This window comes from Chroicocephalus ridibundus, chromosome 3 (assembly GCF_963924245.1).
Source record: "Chroicocephalus ridibundus chromosome 3, bChrRid1.1, whole genome shotgun sequence".
Lineage (NCBI taxonomy): Eukaryota > Metazoa > Chordata > Aves > Charadriiformes > Laridae > Chroicocephalus > Chroicocephalus ridibundus.
Genome location: NC_086286.1, coordinates 47,860,280 through 47,886,364, shown reverse-complemented (window position 1 = coordinate 47,886,364; position 26,085 = coordinate 47,860,280). Strand labels below are relative to the sequence as shown.

Here is a 26,085-nt window from a genome sequence, read left to right as displayed (position 1 = left end):
TAAAGGCCATGACTCATCCCAGGGTCATACTGACATAGTCAGGAATTTCATAGAATCATAGAATGGTTTGGGTTAGAAGGACTTTAAAGATCACCTAGTTCCAACCCCCCTGCCATGGGCAAGGACACCTCCCACTAGACCAGGCTGCTCAAAGCCCCATCCAGCCTGGCCTTGAACACTTCCAGGGATGGGGCATCCACAGCTTCCCTGGGCAACCTGTTCCAGTGCCTCACCACCCTCAGTGAAAAATTTCTTCCTGATATCTAATCTAAACCTACCCTCCTTCAGTTTAAAAACATTACCTCTCATCATATCACTATTAGCCTATTTATATAGGCTAATAATCTTCTAAAGTACTTTATTTTAAATCACTTCCTTTGAAAAAGGAAATGTGGAATACAAATTTTAAATTTATTTCGATCACTGTATCTGCAAATTTTATTTTCACTAACTTGTTATATCCCCATTTTGTGTCCGTAAATCAGCAACACAGAATTCTGCATATGCCCATTTAAGCTTACAAACTGTGTCCCATAACTCCAGATGTGTGCAAGGGAGACTTTGGGGTTTCAAAGTCACAGAAAATATAGCAGAAATTTTAAAACTGTATACACAATATCTCTACGAAACACAAAACCGTTAAAAGAGGCAGTTCCATTGTAGTCTTAATAACAAACTTAAATAGTTATAAAGCTCTACTCACCTATAGCACACATTTTCAGTGCAAGGATTATGCACTTTGACTATGACAAATACATGTTGAAAGTGGGAACGAATATTTTTTGGAGTAAAAGGAAGTGCTCCTGGCTCTTGGAAGACAATGGTAACTATGTCATTTCCTATATGCCTTTTCCTTAGCAGCTAGATAAGAAACATGCATTGAAGAATTAGTTATAAAAAAAAATATAAAAAATCACAATTTCTTCATTTTATCAAAAAAATATAATAACTTAAGCTTAATTTTTCAGAAATAACTTTTAATTAATCATATCCTGGATAGCTACAGATAAAGGATATTGGACTGAACTGCAAAAAGATAGGGAAAGAAAATTGAGCTAAGTTCATAAAAATACTAGTGAGTTCTCTCACATCCCCACACTAGTTCTGCATAGTTTTTGCTCATTTCTTTTTCATTCTATGAGGAAAATATATTTCTCTTACTTTAGTGCATCACTTTAGTAATAAAAAAAGATGTTACATCACTTGACATTTCTCACTATCCAGAGAACTGTACATCAGTTTCCTCTTTACAGTGTAATATTTGCTTCTATATGAAAAATATAATGTTTTCCTTTCTCAATAAACCTTGCTCTTCCATGTTGCATTTTTATTAAACATTGTCCTTAATATTATGATCTTAATTTTTTTTAATAGATTATCATGAATACTCATCACAGATTTTAACAACTGTATACATGAGGAACAGTGCTGAGACACAGAATATTCATGGAGAAAAAATAGCTACTAGAAACTCATTAAGTAAAAACTTATTCTTGTAATTGGTAGCTTTTATCATCAAAATATGTTTAAGGAATACTTTAAAGTACCAAATCATTGTTACAGGCTAAAACTTAATAAAAACTACAAAACATGACCAGCAATAAGAGACCACTTCTCTCTCAAAAAAAAACCCCCAAAACAATAAAAAAAAACAAACCAAAAAAACCCAGCCAACAAAACAACACAGTAAAATGATGTTCACTTTCCTCACAGAAGTACATTGTACTTCTCAAACTTTTTTACACTTTTTTCTTAATACCTTTGCTTATAAAACATCCATGTATATTACCAGGCTGAAAAAAAGTAGTCCGGCACGTGCTACATTTTAAATATCCACCCAAAGTCTGCCAAAGAGCTTGCACTGGCAACTAATAGCGCACAGACACTTAAAGCTTTACCTTAGCTCACTGGTAACTAAAAAGGATACAAGAATAAATTTATTTGAAAACTTTATAACAGAACAAGTAAAAATTTCTCTGTCGAGCTGATTTTACAGAACATAATCTTTCTAATAAAAGAGTATTTGCTTGTATTTTCTCAGTTCCACTGAAAGTTAGTATTTCAGCTACCACAAAAAAAAAAGGCAAGTTGCATATGCTAAAGCCTAATACCCATAAGTATGTTTCATTACATCACCTAAAATAACACAAATGATGGTATTCTAAAGGCAGAAAGAAGGGCCAAAGCCAGAATCTTAAAACACTCAGTATATCTACGTTATTTTAAATATCAAAAATCAAAATCCCAAATGCAGATTAAAGAAATAAGACTTCTGATGAAAATTTAAAACAGATTTAAGAACAGAAATAATATTTGGTATAAGTCATGTGGCTCAGTCAAGTTTTTAGGTTTCCAAGACTAAAAATCAAAATAAGTAGCTATTTGAGCAATTTAAGATACCCATCCTTTTGCACACCAATTACAGAAGTACACTACGTGGAACTGGTAACAAGCGTGTCAGGTATACTTTAATTTGCTGAGCTAGTGAAGCATACAATTAGCTCATAGTAGTGAAGCACAAGTTCACGTTTAGAGGTTATTATTATCTCATAGGCTGGAATTTACACCACAGTTAAATTTGTAAGAAACCTTCCAATTATGAGGTACAAGGTGATTCATTTCTGCCTTTGGTATATAACTAACTGCCCAATTACTCTTTCTCACTGTAGTGGTTCATGCCTGTACATTTCCACAGAGCAAAATTTAAAAATTTAGAAAGAAACATCCTTTTATATTATAAGTTATATTTATTTCTTAAGACAATCGCTGTTTTCAAGAATACTTTCTGCTTTTGTAGACCTCTTTAGGAGGTTCTGCTTGCCATCGTAGGTTGTTTAAGCAAGAACAGCAGTCACTTAAGAGGTAAATTTTAGAAATATTTGAAATTTTATTAGCGAAAATAGTCTTTTCAAAATTATGGCAGTTCCCGTATCCTATCCCTAAACTATTTTTCAAGAGCTTAAACCTCTAAGAAGCACAGAAATAGGAAACAGGAAGTCAGATCATCATTTTTAAGAACCTTACCAAGCTTGCAGAGATCTTAGTGACATCTTCAACATTTAAAAATAAAATCAGTGTAACACTGTTATCAATAACTGTCATGCATAAGTGGTCAGTGAACTTCAACACAATGCAAAGGCAAAGCACAGACGTGGCTGTGCACAGAGTATCATAATGCAAAGAGCTTGGAAAGGGGAGAGAAGTTAACTCGGGTGATCTGGAAGATGGAAAGAAGTGCTCTGGATAGGATAAAGGAATAGGAAAAGAATAAAGTATTGAATGGAGAAGGAGGAGGGAACACATACTTCCCTGGGAAATGTGAGATAAGGACAGCATACTGAAAATGAAAAAGGAATTGAAGGAAACTGGAACTAAGCAAAAAGATTTATTTATAAGAAACGCTTTTCTAGTTTCCATCCTATAACCTAGGTTTTCCTCCCAACTTTTACCTCTTAGGCTTTTTTTTTTTCAGGTTCTCAGTTTCCCCTTCCTCTCCCATTTTGAGGTCTGCTCAGGTTTAGGGTTTTGGGGGGTTGTTGTATTTATTTTATTTTATTTTTAATCTGCCTTTCTAACACACTCTAAAGAGTCTCATGCCAATGCAGAGCACAATAGAAACTCTCAACGGGGTGCACAGATTACAGAGCATTACTTACAGTAAGGAGACATCAAACACACTTTGACATCATTCTAGTATCAGTCCAAATTGGCATGGCAGAATTTGAAAATGAACCCCATCAAGTATGATAGGCAGCCAAAAGGAACTCACTGAAGTTTTATGTAAGAATACAAGACACGCAAAGGGGAGTTCAGCAAGGAAAATATGTTAGAAAAGCAGAATCCATTAGATTAGAATTATTTATACCATATAATAGTTACTATATTAGTTCTGAGATTTTTAACTACTCAATTCTTACTTTTCAGATATGCATCTCTGACGAAAAGAACTCTCTTAAAATATAGCATATTTACAGGTTATGCCCAGCCATAAAAATCTACCCACTTCTGTGGAATTTGAATCGCCTAGTCAAACTGCGAAACAACAAGGAATTCTTGTTGAAATAGCAGTGAAATTCATTCTTCATTCAATTAAGTGATGAAATGTTAAGTGTCAAATTTTTGTACATTTCCAAAATAAGTAGTTTCAAAAGTTTATTTTCGATTTGTGTTCTTAACCAGTACCAAAACCAAACAGGAAGAGATATTTCATCAGATCTGGTTAAACCGAGTTTGGTATAACCACAGGGCTTGTTATCCCAACCATTTTAACAGTAGCTTAAATTCAACAAGTTTATTTCATTATTGCATATCTGTTTAATTTTTGAGTTTTCATTAAACCAGGTGAAAACTGATTATTTGAACTGATTTGGATTAATCAGGTCTGACCATGTGCACACAAGCAGACTGCAAATGTGTGAACGGGAAACTTGCAAGGGAATGATTTGGAAAGGGACGTTGCAAAGGTAAAGTTTAAAGGGGAAAGCCTTGAACTACAATTTGAAGAAAAGGCCAGTAAAGGAAAAGAAACTGGCCACACCAGGGCTGGTAGTCTCTTCTGTCCTACGGAAGGAGCAGCTGACTTGAAAGTTCCCAGCCTATGTTGCAGCCAAAGTGAAAATTACCTTGCTCTTTGGATCTCCTGCTGGCTCTAAAACTAGAGGGATGTCCTGATCAGGGACCAAGCAGGGCGTAGTTATGTCCTGGAAGAAGCAACAAACAATTCTGGTGTGGCCTATTTTTGGCTCACAGGTATTTGGAATCTAAGCAATGCTCAGTGCTTGCTCATTGAAGGTCATAGTCCTAGATGATGAAGAGTGTCTCAATAGCTTGCCCAGTCATTACCAAACAAGGGATATAGGGATAGGATGCATCAACCTCATTGCCAGTACATACACAATATGCTAGCAAAAAATAACCATTGAATGGGGGTCTTCATTGCTAACATAATCTAAAAGGAAAATCACTGTGGTCCCTAATTTTCCTTTAGTTGAGTATGTAGAGTTAGGGAGCCAAACCCTGAAGAGACAAACAACAGTCACATTCCACAGCACCTGTAAGTCTCTCTCTGTCTTGAGCACAACTGATGCAATTGCATCTGTGGTCTTCAGCACCGAAAATGTCTCAAGGAAAAAGACCTAACTGAATTTTATCCTAGCTTGTGAGAAATAACACTGTTGCTACATTTCCCACTTTAGTGTGTATTTTGGAACTAAACAGTAATAGAAGAAAATTAAACAATGATTATAGACCCCTTTGGCACATTAAGGCTGGCTAAATCCTGGTCATTTCGGTGCGCCTGTCACATTTCATTAATACAGTGTCCATGCTGTGCAAATACTAGATCCCAGCACCTAAAAAAATAATGTGGTGGGTCTTCAGATAGGCACACTACTTGAACTTGGAAAAGCGTCACATTATTTTCATCCCAAGAAAGCCATGAATAACAACATGGTGCTTCTACTAAATATTGAACCTGCTAAAGTGACAATGATGAGAGCTTACTAAAACACTGTGGAAAGGAGGGCTTGTTGCTGGGGAAAACCACGGAGTTAAAACTGGAAGATTTTGCTATACACAAGAATTGGCACCTGACTATAAAGACAGACACATAAGGAAATAATGAGAATGAAAGGAAGGCACAGGAAGAAGTGAAAGGACAGTAATGGGGGGTGGCTGAGCAACACAGCAGTGAAGCTGACAAACAGCAAACAATTATGAAAATTAGTGAATTGTAGCAAGAGGATATCCTGTTCTCACAAACAAGGGAAAGTCATGAAAGATAACAAAAGTAATGAACTCCAACTAAGGCCATTTTTACTGTCAGTGCCTGTGATTAGCTATCAAAATATTATTTTTTTTCCTTTTAAAGCAAGCTCATTCAGTGTATTATATCTTCTTAACAGTGTACAGTTTTCCCTACTTACATGTGCTTTCCAGTCAAAGATTGTTATGACTGATTGCTCCATTTTTCTAAACTTTCATTTACACCTTATTACAATACAGGATTAATTTAGTAAACACACTAGGAGTCGTTCTGTCTGCAATCTCAAATCAGTGATGATGATCCAATACCTTGATTACTAGCTATTGGCACACTTGAGTATGTGATTTAGCTGAACATTCTGTCTTCTGAAAGCCACACATTTTAAGATCTGAGTCATCTAAACGTTCATGTTATTCATTACATGGTGAAGGTTTTCTGTCTTTTGATTCCTAATTTAGTTTCTTTAAACCACACCTATATCCTAAGTGTAACGGAGGAAAATTCACAGTTAACTGTTCACTTGAAACAGTTCTTCAAGCAGTTCAGAACATTATGCACTGGCTATTTAAAATACATAAATACATAATATACTTTCTTCCATTTCGATTTTCATTTATCCTTTCTCAAGAACTTTAATCTTTTTCTTTTATCTTTTTCTTGATGCCTTGACACATCTCTTTTTCTTCCCACAAGACCTATTGATAGGGTAAGAGATGAAAGATACAACTCACATATGGTTTAACCATCAGTAACCATCTTTTGTATGCTGTTCAAAAAGAAAGTGAGATAGCATCTTTATTTCATGACAACTCTCCAAAATGACTGAAATCTTTGTATCTTGCATGTAAATGAGAGAATATTTTAAAACTAAATAAATACAACACTTCTTTCTGCGGACCTCGGAAAGTGCAGAGTAGTAGTGCAGAAGTTATGAATCATTATCAGTCTGACCTATGAGCAATTCTACTGACTTTTTTTCTTTTTCAGTGTTAATTTTGATATATTATACCAAATGTGCTTGCATTTTTTAAATTCAGTCACAAGAAATATCCAAGACAGGCAAGACAGAGTAACCTCACTGGTGCACCGCACACTTTGGATGCTGTGCTGTTTTTTAGTCATCCTTAATGCTAAAGATATTCTGAATTATTATACGAGCAAAGGGAATTCTCCATAAATAAAATAAGTACACTGCAGTTTTCTGTCTTCACAAGCAGGCACCTTGAAGGATATAGTTAAGCATTTATTACTGAACTAACACGTTAATAAACATTTCAAGATCTGTAATATAAGGATTAAGTAGAATCATTTAAAAAATCTTACTACATGCATATTTTAACCATAAGACTATTTTCAAGCTTCATTCCATTTGATGTTTAAAGCATACATAAGATGTAAATCCAGTTCAAACTGAAAATAACTCATTCACCACAGGCAACATTACCTTTTAATAATATCAAGAAATGAGGGACATAGAATTTTCATAGTATCTAATTCAGGAACTTATCCTATGAGATTTCTAATGCCTTATAATATTTCAAGAAAAAAAAACAACAACCAACCAACAATTGAGTCACACTTCATATAAAACAATTTTTGAAATCAGCATTACTTTAAAAAAAACCCTCAGTGTGAACCATTTATAACGTAAAATTACAATGAAAAGTTAAAAAACATACCTGTTGCCTGTTACTGGGCATATATGGAAGCATTGTTGATACATGAAACATTAACTCATAATCTTTATAGGTAGTATAGAGAGAATGAGTTCCTGTTGAATCAGCTGAAAATGAATTTAATCGCAAGAAGGTCAGTAAAACAAAACAGTCATACTACTCTTTAGGACACCACTCTTTGCATGCTATGATTTAAATCTATTAATGCAATTTAAAAGTTTTTTTCAGTAGAGCAAACCCATTTTTCAGCAGCTAAAGACCTATTCTTTGTTTTCATATTATGACATAAAAAGATCCTGCAAGAAACTGCTCTAAGAGTTTTCTGTCTGAGGCCTAAATTATGTGATTTCGAATATATTGGCATTTCATAAAAAAACCTACAAACACTTAGAAACTTGAGTACAGTTTTATATAATATATATTTTCATTATTTAAACCATTAATAAGAACAATTGACTAATCCCATACTTTACCAAAAATAAACTGACAATGTCACTTCAAATCTGGCATTAAAACACATAATGCAGCTCAGAGATTTTAAAAACATAAAATATGTATGTAATACATTGTAGTACAATGTCAAATAATTTTATTGGCAATTTTCAGATCTTTAAAAATTAGTAAAATATTTCATATATAATATGACTTTATATTTTTATTTCTTGTATTTAGAAAATTTATTTAATAATAGAGTTAACATTTCAGAATGTTTACAGGTAATTAGAGCAGTTTTACTCTGTAGTCATAAATTAATCCTTTTTATTCCCCCTCTTTAATATGCATGGATAATTTAAGTAAGTACAATTAACTTTAAAGCACCCTATTGAGTCAAGACAATTACCAATTTTTCTTCTCTTTTTCCATGTTCACTCGTTTTTTAAATATAATTTTATGTTATCTACACCAATAAACATTCTCCAGCGCTTTCTTCCATACACTATTTAACGTTTTGGGGTTTGGTTTTGTTTTAAATAGTAACTGTATTCCAAAAAGAAATTGATTGGCCATGTTCAGTCTCTGGTTAAAAGTCTATAAACATTTTATATGTAAGTGTAAAATTCAACAGTAACCATACTGTATCTGAAGCCCTAAATCTGAAAATATTTATATGCGTGTATAATTTTGAACACATTCATATTACAACTGGCTTCATCAGTTACGTTTGTGCAATAATAAAATTAACTTCATTTATTAATATTGATGTAATATAAATCACAGTTACATGCGAAATAGGGAGCATAATTTCCTCTGAAGTTTCTTACTCAAATGTTGCTAAAAAACACATTATTGCACTCCTCTTAAAATCTTTGTTGACAATGTAATTCCATTATAACCATTCCATGGCATTTTAGAAAGACAGAGTTTTGAAGAGACGGAAGGTGGAAGTAAATTATACTGTGAAATACATACATCTGTCTAAACCACACTGACCTCAGCAACCCTATTTCCTGACTCCTTTTGCAATTACTTATTAAATAAAGTCAAATTATCTGGAATAGATATAGCACAAAACAGTCCCTTTAAATACTTATTACAGAAAGGCAGATTCCTTACCCGTAAATCAATGCTTTCCCAATACAACATTCCACTTAGTTAACTACTTTTGATTTAGCACCTTGATTTTGGAAATGAGCTAGCAAGTTTTTCTTTTGGAATTTAGGCCCTTACACTAAGCAAGCTGAAATCTTCCAACTCAACAGATGCTTTACTGAACACCTACTAAGGCCCACTGTGATTAAATTTACATGACGGTTGCTACTACAAACATTACTCTGCTGACAATTTTAGTGAAAAAAAATTTATATCTGGGCTAACGTTTTTGCACCTCATTCCTCTCTGAACATTAGTTTTATTTCAAAAAGTTTGAGAAAAATTGGCTAAACTATTTTTTCAGCTGTGAAACATTTCTGCTTTTTTGCAGAAAAGCACCTTTTACCAAGTGAAAGCGAAACAGCACTATTCCTCTGTAGATATAAAGTTGCAATATTTCCTCAATTTCTTTCACCTTCGTTTCTTTCTTTACAGGTAATAAGGACACTAAATGCAAACATAATCCATTATATCTATAGTATAATCCATAATTAAAGTCTGAACATTAAAAATGAGAATATTAATGTTCCAATAACAATATCTTAATTCCTCATTTCGAGTAGATTGATATGTTTTAAAAGACACATTGAACAAATTATATACTGTTGAATTCGTAAAGTTTCCTCTAATTTTCTTATTACTTGATCTTGGGATCAAGAATTGCATGACATTAAAAATGCATTAAAAAGGGGCAGAAAAGAGTTCGTAGTTAATATATTCCACATGTTCTTCACATTTGCACTGGTTCTGACTTGGATGGAGTTAATTTTCTTCATAGCAGCCCATATGGTGCTGTGTTTTCTGTATGCGATCAAAACAGTGTTGGTAACACACCAATGTTTTAGCTATTGCTGAAGAGTGCTTGCACAGCATCAGGGCTTTCTCTGTTTTTTACATTGCCCCCCCATCCCGGGGAGTATCCTAGGGACGGACAAGAGTTTGGGAGGGGACGCACCCAGGACAGCTGACTTGATTGACCAAAGGGATATTCCATCCCATTTAACACCATGCTCTACAGTAAAACTGGAGCAGGGAGAGTTTTTCCATGGTAGCTGATAGGAGGTGGCAAGTGACTGCCTTTGCATCACTTGCTTTTGTGGAGTTGGTTTGTTGGTTGCTATGGTGTTGGGTTGATATTTTGGTGGGTTTGGGTTGAGGTTTTTTTTGGGTGGGGGTTTGGTTTTTTTCTTCCTTTCCTTCACTTATTGAACTCTCTTAACTCAACTCACAAGTTTTTCTTGCTTTTGCCCTTCTGATTTTCTCCCACATCCTACTGGGGGGGGTGAGCAAGCAAAGCAAGTGGGTGGGGGCTTACCTGCCAGACAGGTCAACCCATCAACCTACCCCAACATTCTACATTCTTACACAAGAAATGAACCAATTAATTACTTATTAAAATATTAAATAAACCAAATTTTTTAAAAATGAACTTTGAAAAGAAAAAACCCACAGCTAGTCAACCATTTGAGAATAGAAAAACTTAATAAACATGAACCCTACAAAAACTGAGCACAAAATATTACAGAAACATTGTGCCTACCAAAAATGCAGCTACTAGGGTTGAAATTACTACTCTACTCTGAACCTGCAGTCAGTCAGATCAATGTATTATCCAATTATATATACAACATGCAGTAATACTTGTTGTGCCATTATATTAAAAAAACGAGTATAACACAAAAAAGATGACAAGTCAGTATTTTCTACTTAATATAAAACTGAAGACTGTATCTTTGTGAACTCTCTTAATTCCATTCTGTTTGTTGCAAACTATGACAGGCCAATATCGTTACTGGTACACAGCATTAATAAAATATTAAAATTATGTTACTGAATGATACATAGACAATGCCAATCAGCAATTCATATTGAAGCATGGCAAATATAGAAACTGAATTTGTTTGACAGACCAGTGTATATTTTCATATGTAAAAATTACTAGGTGATATTTGGTCATGCTCTGATTGGGGAAAAAAAAGCAAAATCAAAACACCCTTACTCCTTTGAATTTTTCCATCCGTATTTATCAATTTGTCCCAGAAGTCTGACATCTACAATGTGTTAATAAATATTTCTACACTTTAATTTGAAAAATGAGTTCTTATTCTGTACTGAAATAGGATGCAATAGTCTCTATCAAGCCTGAATTATTAAAGTGAAACAAGCATGAATTTAAGCAAAGAGGCAATAATGTTAATATAAATAAATGTGGTGCTTACGCCGGTTGACAGGGCTATGAAATTGCAGCTTTCCCACCTTGTAAGTCATAAATTAGAATCTGTCATAGGATTCAGCTCACTTTTCACCATTTCCCACCACTACTAGAGATGGAGAATGTGAAAGATTTCTTGAGTTGCAAAGCTGGTCTCCGTTCATTGCAAAAGCATGAGGTTTTATCACCAACTTCACGTATCTCATTTCCCACTGGGGATTGACCTGTGGTCAGTTTATCTGCACTGGGTACCAACCACAATGTACACGCACTAAACATTTCCAAAAATTTATACGACAAATTATTAAGTCTCTCTCCTTATGCTGCACAGGAGATGACAGTCCATCAGGGCACTACCAGTTCGTTTTAAGAGAAATTCTTTTATGACTCTGACACATCAGTGTTCAAATGTACCATTTAGAAAAAATTGAAAATCCAGATGTATTACAGTTAAATCAAGACTGATGTTGAAGTAGCAAAAACACACAAGAGATCAGGTGGATAAGTAGAAGGAGGAACAGAGAAGCAAATAAGAGGGCTTAGATCTTTGTGACTACCTGAAAGGCAAAATACCCCTTGTAAGAAAAGATCTTCTGTTAATTTCCTTTAAGTACATCTTTTTAAGCTTCCTTCTTGGCAGCATATTTCTAACACCTCAGGGAACTTTCCCATTTGATTAGAAGAATAAGTAGAATTACACACACAAGTAGTAGGATTTAATAGTTTAAAAGTATGTACTTTGCTAACAAAAATAAGCCTTTTTCTGTTGTGCACAGGCCATATGCAGTACACAAAGAAAAAATTCTATTTTCAGGATGTAGTATGCAAGCTACCGCAAAAATAAGGATACAAATCGAATCATAGAATCATAGAATGTGTTGGGTTAGAAGGGACCTTTAAAGATCATCTAGTCCAAGCCCCCTGCAATGAGCAAGGACATCTTTAACTAGATCAGGTTGCTCAGAGCCCCGTCCAACCTGGCCTTGAATTTTTCCAGGAATGGGTCATCTAACACTTCTCCGGGCAACCTGTTCCAGTGCTTCACCACCCTCATAGTAAAAAAATTCTTCCTTATATCTAGTCTTTATATCCATAAAAATAGTATGTTACAATAAAGTTGATGAATACCTAGATATCCTTAGATAACAGCTCATAGTGATCAGTTGTCAAAATTCTGTTAAAACTACATTAAACTAAGAATGAGTTAAGTTAAATTTAAGGGCAGTGAAAAGCTGTCCTAATAAAGAAGTGTGCTAACATATCATTGACTTATCTAACAGCAATACTTCAGTTCCTATTTTTGCTACAAAACCCAACAAATTTGTACAATGAAATTATTATACTATTGCACCTGGGGAAACCGAAAGACGAGAGGAAATGGCAGTAATAATGCAGTGGTTAGGCAGATCAATGTTTATCACCTGACAAATGACAACATGCTTACTGTGCATGTGTGAAAAACTAGAAAACTGAGAAAAACTTGATTGCTGCTTAAATATAAACATCAATATGTATGTTGATTAAAAAGAAGCACAAAAGTTTAGTTGAAATAAGGAAAATGGTCCCTTGTCACGACTCCGTATTTTGAAATACGATGTTTTTTTGTGGTTTGGGTTTTTTTTTTCCTTTTTAAGACCAAGATGTTAGAGTGTATCTGGAAAATTTTGAAATATAGAAAAAAATATCACTCACATAGTATGATTTCAACTAAGTGCAAACAAATGAACTAAATTGCTTTGATTTTCAGTTCCACTAATGCCACAGAAAAAGTAAATAACCTTTCAGACAAGGTGTGATACATGCTCTTAATATATGCTTCATCTTTTTCATTAACCATATAATCTTACTAATCAAAACCCAAAGTTAAAAGCATGAAAAGACAAAACAGGATTTGCAGAAGATCAACTGGATAATTCTAGTTTCTACCATAGGTCGGAAACATGACTTACTTTTATTATCTAGCTGAGCCCTGTATTTACTAAATCCTTTGAGCCGCACTCTCTGGCCCAGCAGGTCAAGGAACTCTTCAAAAGCTGGTCCTGCCATCTCATTGTTATACATTTCTTCCTCTGTGCTTTGGCCTGCTTTGCAATAAAGGATACCAATCTTATGTTGAAAACTCAGCTGAAATAAAAAAAAAAAAACACAACAAAGGATAGGAAAAATTACAGATGCAAAGGAAAGTCAATACTATCAATACTAGAACAAGTATTAATAATTAAAATATTAACACTGTTACAACCCCTGGCAGAAGTTATCTGAAAGTGGAAAGACAGATTCTCCCTCCCCACAGAAAGAGGGGAAAAAAACCCAACAACCCAAAACCAAAAAATCCAACAACCACCTGCAAAGAAAACATGATTGTCACTATCCAAACACAAATAAAAGCAGTACACAAAGACTTTTGATGTAGTTATCTATAAAAACACACTCTATTGCATGTTATAGTATAAGAATTTTCAGAAGTATACTTCAAACTAGAAATCAGATTGCAGTTAAATAGTTTTGTTAAACAAACTAGAGTCTCAATTCTAGAACATTAAAAAGAGACAAAGTACTTCTATAAAAAAATAGGTATAAAAACTATAAAAAGTTAAGTATAAAAAGAGACGATTGCTTCTTGAGCAGAGTATTGTCTTGTTTCTTAGCTTTTATGCATACTTAAGATGACAAACAGGAAACTCCATGTGAATGGATTAGTTCTATTATTCTTAACTGACAACTTTCAAAGGTTCAAACTGACACAGGTCATCAGTCACACCAGATGCCCTTATGACATTTATCTATATTCACAACCCAAATCAACTCTCCGGCTGTAGACTTCTCTTAATCAAACTTCACGATTAGTGTCTAAAATGTGTGTTATGCAAAGACTGTATATATTCCCATTAGAGCAAAATGAGAACAGTCTGCTTCACCTTAGTGATATGTAACACATGGTCTGACGCATTAAGTGTATTGTAAAACTCAAATCCATAGACATGCTACTGCACCCATGTTTTACCACAGCAATTTTGAGGAAAAGCTACAAGATGAGAATACTAAAAAGTCGATTCAAGAAAACATACATACACGAAAGAAGAAAGTGTCAAAAATATAATTTCAGACTTCAAATAATCCTTAACCTTCCCTCTTCAATAAATGCTGCATTTCTCCCTTGTAAGTGGAGAGCTGTATATAAGTCAGTGCCAACAGTCAATTAAAAAAAAAAAAAAAACAAAGCAAAAAACCCCAAAAAAGCCTCCACTTCCCAAATCCTCGTCACCCCTGGAGAAATAAAAGCTTTCACTATGCTTTTACTAACCTAGTCTTCTGTGTTTTCATGACGTTACTGCTTTTTGAAGCTAGTATTCTTTCTTTGTCTCCCATGCAATTCAAGATTTAACTTGACGGCATTCTTGGATTAAATATTTACTTCCATGCACAACTAACACACAAAAAATCCCCAAGATGACCAAGTTAATGAAGATTTTTAAAGGCCATAGGTAGAATCATTGGCATAAATAATCTCATGTCCAAAAGGTAAATGTATTAAAATGAAGTAACAGGGAAATGCTAGACTATTAAAGTCAATAGCAAAACACTTCATAACTTCAATTAAACCTGGAGTTCTTTTCTTACTATGAAATTAAGCCTATCAGTGGGACAATTTCTTTTCATTTCAACTAGTACATACAGGCCTAGCTCCTTGATTTCAGCAGATCTATATTCACGGCAACGCACGCTACAGAATTTGGTCGACTGGTGTAGAAAACCTGCAGGAATGAGTAATGTAGGATGGCAGCCTGCCCGCCTCTCTGGTGAGCCCCAATCCATCCTCTGCCTTCGATAACTGCTGTTAGGTAGGGGTGAGCCCTTGTGGAACATACTCTGGCAGGAGGCCACCAATCAGGGAGCAGTCAGGAACAAAGAACAGGCTTAGTAAGGACAGGAATGAGGAATGGTGCTGCAGTAAGGTTTCACCTGGGCAGCACAGAACACAGAAGAACTAGGACCGGTGCCAAAGTTTGATGTGGAATGGGAGGGATGACCATCTGAAATAAAAGGAGATTCTGGGTTATGGATGCACCGTAGGAGCTGCCTGAGTCAGACTGGTGACCTCTGGAGCAGGGCAGGGTTAAGGTACCAGGTTGCTCTTGTCATTTCCTTTTGACTGACATTAGATGCTATCCATCCAGGGTGCTTCCTTGTTGGAGTCCCATTTTGAAACACTGCCTGGAAAGAGTTAGGCATTTAACAAAAGGTTCCAGATTGCACATTGGTGACTATTTTATTCAGTAGAAAGCTAGCATGAATATTGCATGGAGGAAACTGGAAGAGAACTGGTCATATAAATGTTAGAGTACAGGAAGCACTGCTGTCACATGACACTTCCCAGCAGAGACTTAAAATGACTACAAGCACACTGCCACCTCTATCCCAGCTCTGTGTCAAATAGTTTAGCTTAAGCCACAGGGAATTTAAGTTAATTTCCTCAACTTCACACTAGAATTGAGGAGTGCAGAAGTCAAATGCTAACTGAGCCACCAACAGTAGGGGCAGCAACTAACAGTAAAGAAGCACCTGGGCAAAATATTCAGTCTAGAAATACGCAGTCAGGCTACTTCAGTCTTTCTGAGGAAACCAGTCATTCCTGAATTTGTTCATTAATATCAATATAATTCCAAACAGGAGTCAAGTGTATCTCTATCTTCCAAAACAACCTACCATCTCATAATTTAAACGTTGTCCTAGGAGACATTGAAGATGAGGATCTGAAACTCCCCAGCCCAAGGAAGGAATTAATCCTGGGGTTTCACTTCATGGACAAGTACTGTAAACAGTAGGCAATTATGTACAAATTTGATTCTACCAATACCACTATTCCTAAATACGGCAGCAGCTGCCAGCTCATTTGCAGTAATCTGAACCTCCTACCCGTGTGCTATGTGCATTCACGATTATGAAAATAGAAGACTTAAGCAAAAGAACTCTCATGCCAAGATCACGGGGACCGTGCAGAAGCAGAAATTGAGGTACCTTTAGAACATCAATGCCTAAGAAAGAAGTAACTAAATAAGCTTTAGCAGGATCTTCTGATGTGGTACATTTAACTGGCATGAAAAACTATCAGAATATTTAAAACTGATAAAGTTTGCCAGTTTTGAAATGGTACCGCACGCTTATTCAAGTCTTTTAAAGTAAATAATTGCAGATATGGTTCTGATTTCATGATTTCTAAATTAGAAATTTTACATTCCACATGTAACCCTATGTGACATCAGAAAATAATTTCTAAACCTTTTTAGCTACTTGGGTATATGATATGTATTCAATGTGCATAGCAGTCCTTCTTGACTCAGAATGTCTATGTTCTAGTCAGAATCACTCACTAATGAATTTTGGCATCTTGTTGTCTTCTTGTACAGTATAGATTCTTTATCATGTAGCAACAACCTGTTGACTTTCATCATGTGAAGATTTTAGAGTTTTTCTGGCAAAGAACTTCAAGATATACGCTCAACAGCCGCTAAATATCACTGCAAGCAAAGCATCCAATTTCTTTGGGCTTTTTGTAAACTTCAGCCTTTGGCCTAGAGAGAAGTTAATATTCCCAGAGGATGTGAGGGGAACTAAAAAGCAAATATACAATAAAAAAAATTAACAGAAATGGAGAGCAGGAACCAGGGGGTAATTAGAGAGAGTTAAAAAAAATAAAAGCTTGTTCAGGTTACAGATAAATAGTTGACTTTTCTTGTAAATTTACAGCCAAATGTAATGCTGATCATCACATGCCAGAATAAGTTGGGAAAATGCAGATTATTTATATATTCAAATTAGGTCATCAATCCAATTTGCATCTACTTTCTACTGTGATTTTAGAGAGGAAGTTTTAGCTGCAAATATCCTCCGTAATCCAATACTAGACTTCACTGAAAAGTATGAAACAGGTAGAAAATGAAATCAAAACACCAAAACATAGTTCCTCAGTCTGCGGAGGAACTATGCAGACATTTAATACACCGTTACGCAAAACGAATATTATCCTGGTGACAGTATTAATCCTCTAGATCATGATTCATATTTTTAAATTCATGACACTTCAGCCAGCCATCACCTTCAGTTGCCAAGCATAACTCTTTTTATATTTGCTTGATTAATAAATTGAAAGCATCAAGTACATAAGAGGATTAATAGATCTCATGCCAGTTCTATGCACAGCTTTCTGTCTATGTTCAAGTAATTATCTCATAATAAGCAGCACATAAGATACATTACTATTACATTTTGCCTGGTGACAGCACATTTCACAACAGGACCAAATTTTCAGAACTGATCGCCCAAAACAAAGAGTAGTGCTATGTGCTGCTGTTTGTCAAAATTAGGAGTTGATGGTTAAAGACCAGTTCAGTGGACAATCTCCATTTCCCATTTGTGGGAAATACTTACAGTGAGTTTGGGAAACATTCAGATCAGGTCAAATAAAGTAGTACTCTACACTGCCTAGAACATACTGCCCCTCTGAGCAGTGAATATTATTTCTTAGATTAACCTAAACTCACTATGGAGCTCAAACAGGAAAGACAGAGAGCAACAGTACATCAGGAACTCCTATATTCAGTACTGCGTGCTTCTGATTTCGCTTCACTGTTTTACCAGAAGAACTGACAAGCCCAGGAAAAAATAAGGACATTAGGCAAAATGAATTTTCAATTAAAAGTCCTCCTCAAAGACTACAGTGAATAAAAGTAGTAAAACATACATACAAAAAGAGCTTAACAATCTACCCAAAAAAACCAATCTTCTTCCTCTCTCTCCATTTACTTGGTTTAGAGCAATTGTTACACCCACAAGAGAAGACAGAATAACTCTGGTAGACACCACCAATGTTAGATGTAATCACTAGACCCAAAACAGAATTAGCATTAAAAAAAAATAATTATACCATCATCATAATCAACTGGATCCATCAGCTGATTCAACTTGAACAGACAGATACTGAGTTTTACATAGAAAGAGCAATCTCCACTTTAAATGAACATGTTTTAAAAACATGGTTTTAAAAGTTGTTTTAAAAGCCACCACAAGCCTGTCCTTCACAGACTATTCAGAAGCTACAAATTTAATAACTGGCTTTGAACAAAGCAGATTCACTTTATTGAACCCAATAAGCCTCACCATTTCCTCTCCAAATTTAAGCTGTATGAATATTTCATTGCCATGCAGTTAATTCATTAGTCTCAATCACCATTTCAGTTGTTTGAACCCAGAAGCATTCTATTCTAGTAAGACTACTGCAAGCTAATCAGAAAATGTTATTGTAAAAAACAACCCAAAATTTCAGATGCAGAGACTTAATATGTTAGATCCTTTTGCCTCCTTACCTATACAAAATATTAATAAGATGTTAGATGTACTTTCATGTGCATTCAACATTTGTACACATTAAAGTGCAAATACAGATTGGGAAAATCACTTCTTACCATTGTTAAAAGCTTAGATATAATCTTTCTCTCACTTAGTCATCTCCATAGACCAATATTTTTTTCTAAGCTGCAATGTATTTTAAAAATAATTTGCTTAGAAAAGCAAACCTCATTTTGTGAATGAAAATACATAAGTAGCTGCAAAACCAAGAGAGTGAATGGTCTGCATTACAGATCAATGCTTATTAAAATTACCTGTAAAATACTTAAGAATTTTTTAGTTTTATTTTAATGAATAGTCTTTAAAGAAAAGTCACGTGCTACATACCCCTTGTTCATCCAATTTAAGCAGTTGTTCAGGTACTTTGGGTGAGTTGGAAGCCTGCCGCAGGCACTGGATGCTCAGCTCCGGTATTACATACTCTAGTACCTCTTTGAGAGGCAGACCTCTTGCTGTGCCATGCCGAGCAGTGGATGGTATAGCATCTTCTAAAATTGCTCCTCTAAGTGTAGTAAGCTGCAGTAACAGTAAAACACACAAAACATTTTTAGTTCTAATACCGCAAACACTTTTAAAGATATAAACTTCAGGTTTTGGCAAAAGCACGGAAGAAAGAATGGGAAGAATAAGATCCCTATTTTTAATTTTTTTTAACAGTAAAAAGATTACTAAATAACTTCTAAAGAGGAAACAGGCTCTTACTGTCTCAGTGACAAATACATTTTTTGTTTAAAGAAATGCACTGGTGATCTTATTAACAGGAAAACTAAAAATTGTTAATTTTAATGCCATACTACCCTAGCAGACACAGTAGTTGAATATGAGGCAAGACACAGCTAATGGCACCTTCATTTAACCCATCCACCTATTCTTTAAACCATGCAGCTTTATCTTCATTAGCTTTGGCAAAAAGAGAGTCGTTTCTTAGAAGTGAGTCAGCTGAATCACGTCTCCACACATAAATACAGCGACACCCCTTTTTGGCAATAAAAGAAAAACCTGGCCTAAAAAATTTTTATATATATCTGTTTCTGTATCTGTTAGTACAAGCACATGAGCTCAGAGGTATCAGGAGGTCTAGCTAATGCTTCTCTATGTCCTAATCACAATAAAAAGCAACAGGCCTACAGATTATGAAAATTTATAGTTGCTTGCTACCATAATAACATTGTGTATTTTCATACAAATGAAAGCTTGTTGCTGTGATAAAGAAGGAATTAGTTTGCAAGAGATACTAATTATCTTGAAACAGAAGTTGAGACTAGTCCTTCCATAAGGATCACAAGTGAGCTAATCTTCCAAATAAGACAATTATTTTTATCAACATATTAATATTCCTTCCACAAATCATGTATGTAGAAGTATATAAAAAGATCTCAGAAAAAAAGCCTCTAAGAAAGTATTTTGAAACAAAACACAAACGATACAAATAAGTCGTAGTACTAGCTTTCATATTTCCCCCCTCCCTTTTCCCCTGTATTTCTTAATCTTTTATTTCTATCATTAGAAATTTAACAACAAGCAGCTTGATCCAAATCTATCTTCTGCTTTGTTCATAGAATCACAGAATGGTAGGGGTTAGAAGGGACCTCTGGAGATCATCTAGTCCAACCCCCTGCCAGAGCAGGGTCACCTAGAGCAGGCTGCACAGGAACACGTCCAGGCGGGTTTTGAATGTCTCCAGAGACGGAGACTCCACCACCTCTCTGGGCAGCCTGTTCCAGTGCTCTGCCACCCTCAAAGTAAAGAAGTTCCTCCTCATGTTTAGGTGGAAACCTAAACATGTTCTTATCATCTGTTCCTTTGCTTGCCCCTTGCAGTTCCCTTCAGCCAACTTACCTCCTCTTGGGTGCCCGATCAAAAAGAGAAAAACGTTATGCAGTACGGAAAAGGAAAACTTTGTTCCAGAAGCAACTACATTTACTAATGCTACAAGAAACATCCCTTTCCCATTAGCAGATTTACTTTCAAAGTTAGCAACGTATCCACACACAAACAACTAGTATCCGAAACTCTATGTTAACTTTTCCATTCCTTTGCAGAAATACTGAAAGAACATTACCTCACTTGTCCTGAAAACTATGCGATAGTTGAACTGAGATCCCTCTTTCTCCTTAGCATCTTCAACCTTCTCCCTCCGGATGCTGACTGCTACAGGCCCAAGATTTTCATCTATTCCAAAGTAGTTCTGATGCTCTTTTGAACAAGTGTGAATGAAGAGAGAAGAGAATAATGAATTACGAGTCTCCTAGAAAACATTCATCAAATCTCATTAAAAAGTTCTGCAGCAAGAAAAAAACATTTTTAATTAAGCTATGAGATCTGTAAATACACTGATCTTCTGAACTGCACAGTAAGTACATAAATTACAAAATGCTAATTTTTGGAGCAGAATGGTCATTCATATCACATAACTCAAATTACTGCAACTGCTGGTACTGTGAAATAATTTTTTGCATTTTTTGTTACTATGAAATTAATCATTTTTCTTGATACTGTAAGAAACTACTTTGGAGAAACTTTACCTACATATAGTCTTCAACAAAAGCTAACAGCCTTCAAACAAATGAAGTGCTATGTAGCTTCCTTCATTTCATTCAATTTATTCTTATTTCAAGCTTTACAGTCAAAGCAGAAACTCAGTTTTAAGAAGGGAAAACTGAGGCTAGTAACTCTTCAGTCTGTGATGAATGGTTAAATTCATCCTTAAGCACCCGGCCCAGTTTGGGAGAGTAAAGCACTATCGACAGAAGAGCAAAATGAAGTTAAGAGACTGTTTTAGCAGACTAGACAGATTCAAATTTATGGGACCAAAGAGGGTACACATTGAGGGAACTCCTGTAAGGCCAGTCTTTGTCACCTTTGAAAGGTCATAGTGAGGGGTTACACCCACCTTTAAAAAGGGCAAGAAAAAGGGGCAGGGAAGCTATAGACTAGTCACCATAAACCTTAGTTCCCAGGGAGATTAAGGAACAAATTCTCATGGAAGACATTTCCAGGCATATGAAGGACAAAAAGATGCTTAGAAACAGCCTGCATATATTTACCAAATGCAAATCATGCATGACCAAGCCAGTTGCTTTCTACAATGAGATGACTGGCTTTATGGATGAGGAAGGAGCAATGAACGTCAACTACTTGTACTTTAGCAATGCGTTTTACAGTCTCCATTCCTGTAGCTAAACTGAAAAGACACGGTTTGGACATACAAATTACAAGGTAGACATAAACTATGTGGACACCTGACCTCAAAGGACTGTGATTAGTAATACAAATTCCAATTTGTGGCCAGTTACTAAAAGGTTTATCAAAAGTTTATCGTGGACCTGCTACTGTTTAATATTTTTTTAAATTCTAAATGATGGAATGGAATGCATCCTCAGCAAATTAATGTACATGACCAAGCTCAAGTAGAACAGTTCATGTATCGTAGGTTAGGGCTGTAGTTGGGTGTAACAGATGAGGGGGAATAACCGGCAGGCTTTTAACAAATGAGTAACGTGTGCACAGGGCACATACTGAAACGCATAAACCTTGCAGCATTTCACAAAAGCGGGCAAAGGAGGTTAACTCACCCACTCAGGTAGAGTCCTATAGCTGTGGGCTCTCTGCGCTTCACTGCCCGCTCTCCCCTTCCCCTGGAGGCTGCTGCTGAGCTGGGACAGCTGAGCTGCATGTGAAGCCACTCCTAACCCACTGAAGTTTTCAACCTGACGTGCTAAAACAAACTCTCCCTTTGACAATCTGATAAAATGGACTGACAAAGACCTGTATCTGAAGCAGAACAAGCTCATCCAACAGCATAGGTTGGGGAGCAGCTGCGTCAGGAGCAGCTCTGTGGAAAAGGATTGGGAACCCTGGTGAGCAACAGGCTGCACAGCAGCCAGCAGAACCCCCTGCAAAGGTGAAGGCTAACCACACTCTGGGCTGCACTAGCAAGAGCATAGCAACAGGTCAGGAGAAGATATTAGGCCTCTCCGGTACTTGTGACACCACATAAGGAGTAGTGTACAGCTTTGGACAGAGTGGGACAAGGCCAGCAGACAACTACCAAGACAATTAGGGGCCTGGAGCATATAGCAGGTGAGGAGAGACTGAAGGAGACGGGCTTTTGCAACCTGGAGAAGAGCAGGTTAAAAGGGGCGAAATAACTGCAGGATCCCACTAGCTGATGACGGGGTTATAGAGGAGAGCCAGACTCTTCTCTAAGGCACAGAGAGAAAGGACAAGATGCAACCATCACAAGATGCAGCCCCTCATTGAGGGGAATCAAACACAGGAACAAGCTGCCAAGTGAATTTGTGAAATCTCCATCCTTAGAGATGGTCAAAAGCTAAAGGGACAGCTAAAGGGGAGTAGGTTCTGAGCAACCTATTCAGAACCTCGTCCCATTAAAGGCCGCTTTAAACAGGGAATTAAACTGGATGACCTTCAGAAACGTCTTCCAATCCAATTTACACTATAATTCTATATTTTAAAGAGCAATGAAGTAATAGACTAATTTATACTTTTAAGATTGTCTGGATTAAAACCACTTTTCTAGCATTTTTGAGTTAGTTCAATACTTTTTTTTTTATAAAAACAATGTATTCATAGAACTGCACAAGGAAGTTTTGGCAAAATGTCTTTCACTGAGAAGTCATCCATACTCTCAGAATGGATACAAAAAGATGAAGTTATCTCTACATAAATGGCAGTCTTATTCGTCAAATCAATTTTAAATTAAGTTTCCAGTAGCCTTTCAAAAATCTATCTATAAAATATGCTGGTGGTTACTGTTCGTCTCCAAGTGGAGAGAAAATGAGATGAGTAGCAGCACATTACAACTAGCACCCTTTTTTTGGAAGGAACACCTGAGATCAAAGAGGCACAGACATTAAATTATTCTCTCATGCTCACCAACTACACTCCTTCCCCAGCCAGAGCAGTCTACCTGCATGGATAAATTATACCTCGTGGATTTTCCAGTATTAAATTAAAACTTTGAGCCTTAATGGGCAGATTTTTCAAATGGAACAGGATTTTACAGACCAGAAAGAGAGAATCAGAGGCCACACACTTTCAACAACATAAAAACTCCCCACAGCTGCAGATTCAGGCCGTCACAAAAGGTAAACTTCTCAGTTAGGGTTTCTATAGCCTTCAATTTTGATGTTAATCTAGAAAAGGGTATTACATATTTACTAGATTTCTTGGCTGCAGTATTACTGAGCAGAAAAAAGCAAGCTTGGCCGATAGCTACTTATTTCTTGTAGAATGAAAGACACAAACCCAAAGACATTATTTATGTACATTAAAAATAAAATACATAAAAACAGTTTCAAGCATGGGAATTAAAGAAGCTGAAGTAAAAGAAAGAATAGCATGGCTACTGATATTCTGGGAGTTGGGGAAAACATTTTTAATTCAAGGCACTTTTTAAAAAAAAATCTCATAAAGTACAAACTCATTAAGTTCATTTAAATGTATTTATGTTGATTTAAAAGTATCGACTAGAGAGAGGAGATGAAAATAAGTGCTATTTTCTATCTGTTTAAAGAGAGATGGTAAAATATTCCTCATTTTTTACTTTTTCATTTTGAGGAATCATTGTTAACTTTTCTTCTAATACAAAAGTCTTCTACAAAACTGAGTTAATACCAAAAGCTTCCTAAGCCTGTACATTTCTTCTAAGACATTTTTTCAGTTTCATATCAGCAGTTGATACAATAGCATATTAAGAAATGGTTGCAAGCATCCCTCAAACAAAAGGCGTGGTAGTAATAGTCAAGCCTTAAGGTATTATGAGAATAATTGCACAAGGGTAAAAAGAAAAGTCAACGATAATAAAAGCCTATTTCAATTATTCTCTTTAAAAATCAACATAGCTTTTTTTCCCTTCTTATCCCTTTTTATCCCACAAAAATATATTTCACTAAAGGACACCATTAATAAATCAAAACCATGAAATAAAATAAAATATTCTAGCTTTTACAAACCTTAACTGAAAACTGAGAAGATATTTTCCATAAACATTAACATATTTTGCATCAGTCGTGTTGGACTTGATTTTAACAATAGTTACAAAGCTTATAAATATGCAGTATAAAACTACAGCTCATTTAAGACGACACTGAATTCCAAATCTCTCATTTCTTGAAAGGGAATGGAATAATTAGTGCTACATGTGCCAGGGTGTTTCTTCCATGCATCTTAAAACAGAAATAAAACTTGTATGCTGACAAGTGCCAATTATAAAACTGTGAATTAAATCAAATATTCAGAAAGTTATTTCTTTTTCATAGATATCTTGTTAATGGCAAAGAAAATCGGTGGCATTACATATGTCTCTATGTACAAGTGACTATTGTTTACTAAATTTTTATTTCATCCTTCCACAATTATTTTGCTAAATTCAACTGTGCTATTAAATCTACAATTCAATGAACAATCAGCTAGGAGAGCTCACTCTCATGGAAGAGCACCAAGTAAGACTCAGTATGCATATAAATGCTACTTTTTCTTATACGGGAGATCAGCACAGCAGCAAGACATTTTGGTGCCCAAGGCAAAATGCCTTTTTTATTTTCTCTGTCCACAATAAACTTTGCTTAGGTGAGAACTGTGTTGAGCTGGATGTAATCTGAAGATTCTTTATATGCTTGATCCCTTGAGATAACAGGTATTGAAAATTAAGTTTCTAGTTCCACCAACATGTTTGCTCTGCCATCCTTTTGTTACAAGTTTCCCTTCATTCTCTTCCAGTCTGACTCCCTCAACACTTTTTAATCCTTTACAACCTGCCTAGCTTAACAGACATTTTGAACCTCTGAATTTACTGCCCATTCCTTGCTTGGCTCTGGGTCTTTTTCTTCCTTTTCCATGACAGATCCAGATTCTTTTCTTTCTTGCCTTTTAAATACAGTGTTTTTACAGCCAATATGTTCTAGGTGTGTACTGTGTTGTGAAAACAAGCGCTGTACTGCATCCTCTTTCGACTCCCTTGGAAAGGGTCACAGGAGGAAGGAGTACAGCACAGTGCTTATTTCCTGCTGTTCAAACATAGTTAGAAAGCAGAGGAAGTATGATTTCAGGAAGACTCGGGCAGTAACCAACACTCTTTTAAGGACAGAAGCAGATATTTTTTTTCTTTTCTTTTAATGGCAGCAAAAAGTCTGAGCTGTACTACCTAATACAGAAAGGACAGAGAGATGTATTTTGGGATTCTCCCCACAAAAACAGAGATTTCAGACACACTGCACAATTCAGTGCTGCATACAGACAGCCAAAGTAGATCACAAAGTCGAAACAGTTTATCTTAATAACGATTCAGGCCAAGATAAATTACTCCGCTGAGAAGAGTACCCTGGCATGGTGCAGCGTGAACATATCCTAAAAGAATAGGGTAAAAGTCTAGGAGAAAGGCATAAGCCAACCTTCTTTAAGCTGAAAAACTA

The 26,085-nt window shown here is 35.7% G+C and overlaps 1 protein-coding gene across 4 annotated transcripts in view; it reads right to left on the bottom strand.

Moving 5' to 3' along the window:
* Positions 1-26,085, bottom strand: part of SIPA1L2 (signal induced proliferation associated 1 like 2) — a 151,733-nt gene that overhangs the window by 59,697 nt on the left and 65,951 nt on the right. For all 4 annotated transcript variants that reach the window (XM_063329034.1, XM_063329035.1, XM_063329036.1 and 1 more), the window contains exons 4-8: positions 20,712-20,845; positions 18,977-19,165; positions 13,192-13,366; positions 7,444-7,547; positions 704-861 (exon numbers count right to left, since the gene is read on the bottom strand). In XM_063329034.1, the coding sequence (XP_063185104.1) occupies positions 704-861; positions 7,444-7,547; positions 13,192-13,366; positions 18,977-19,165; positions 20,712-20,845 (760 nt within the window). The remainder of the gene's footprint in view (positions 1-703; positions 862-7,443; positions 7,548-13,191; positions 13,367-18,976; positions 19,166-20,711; positions 20,846-26,085) is intronic.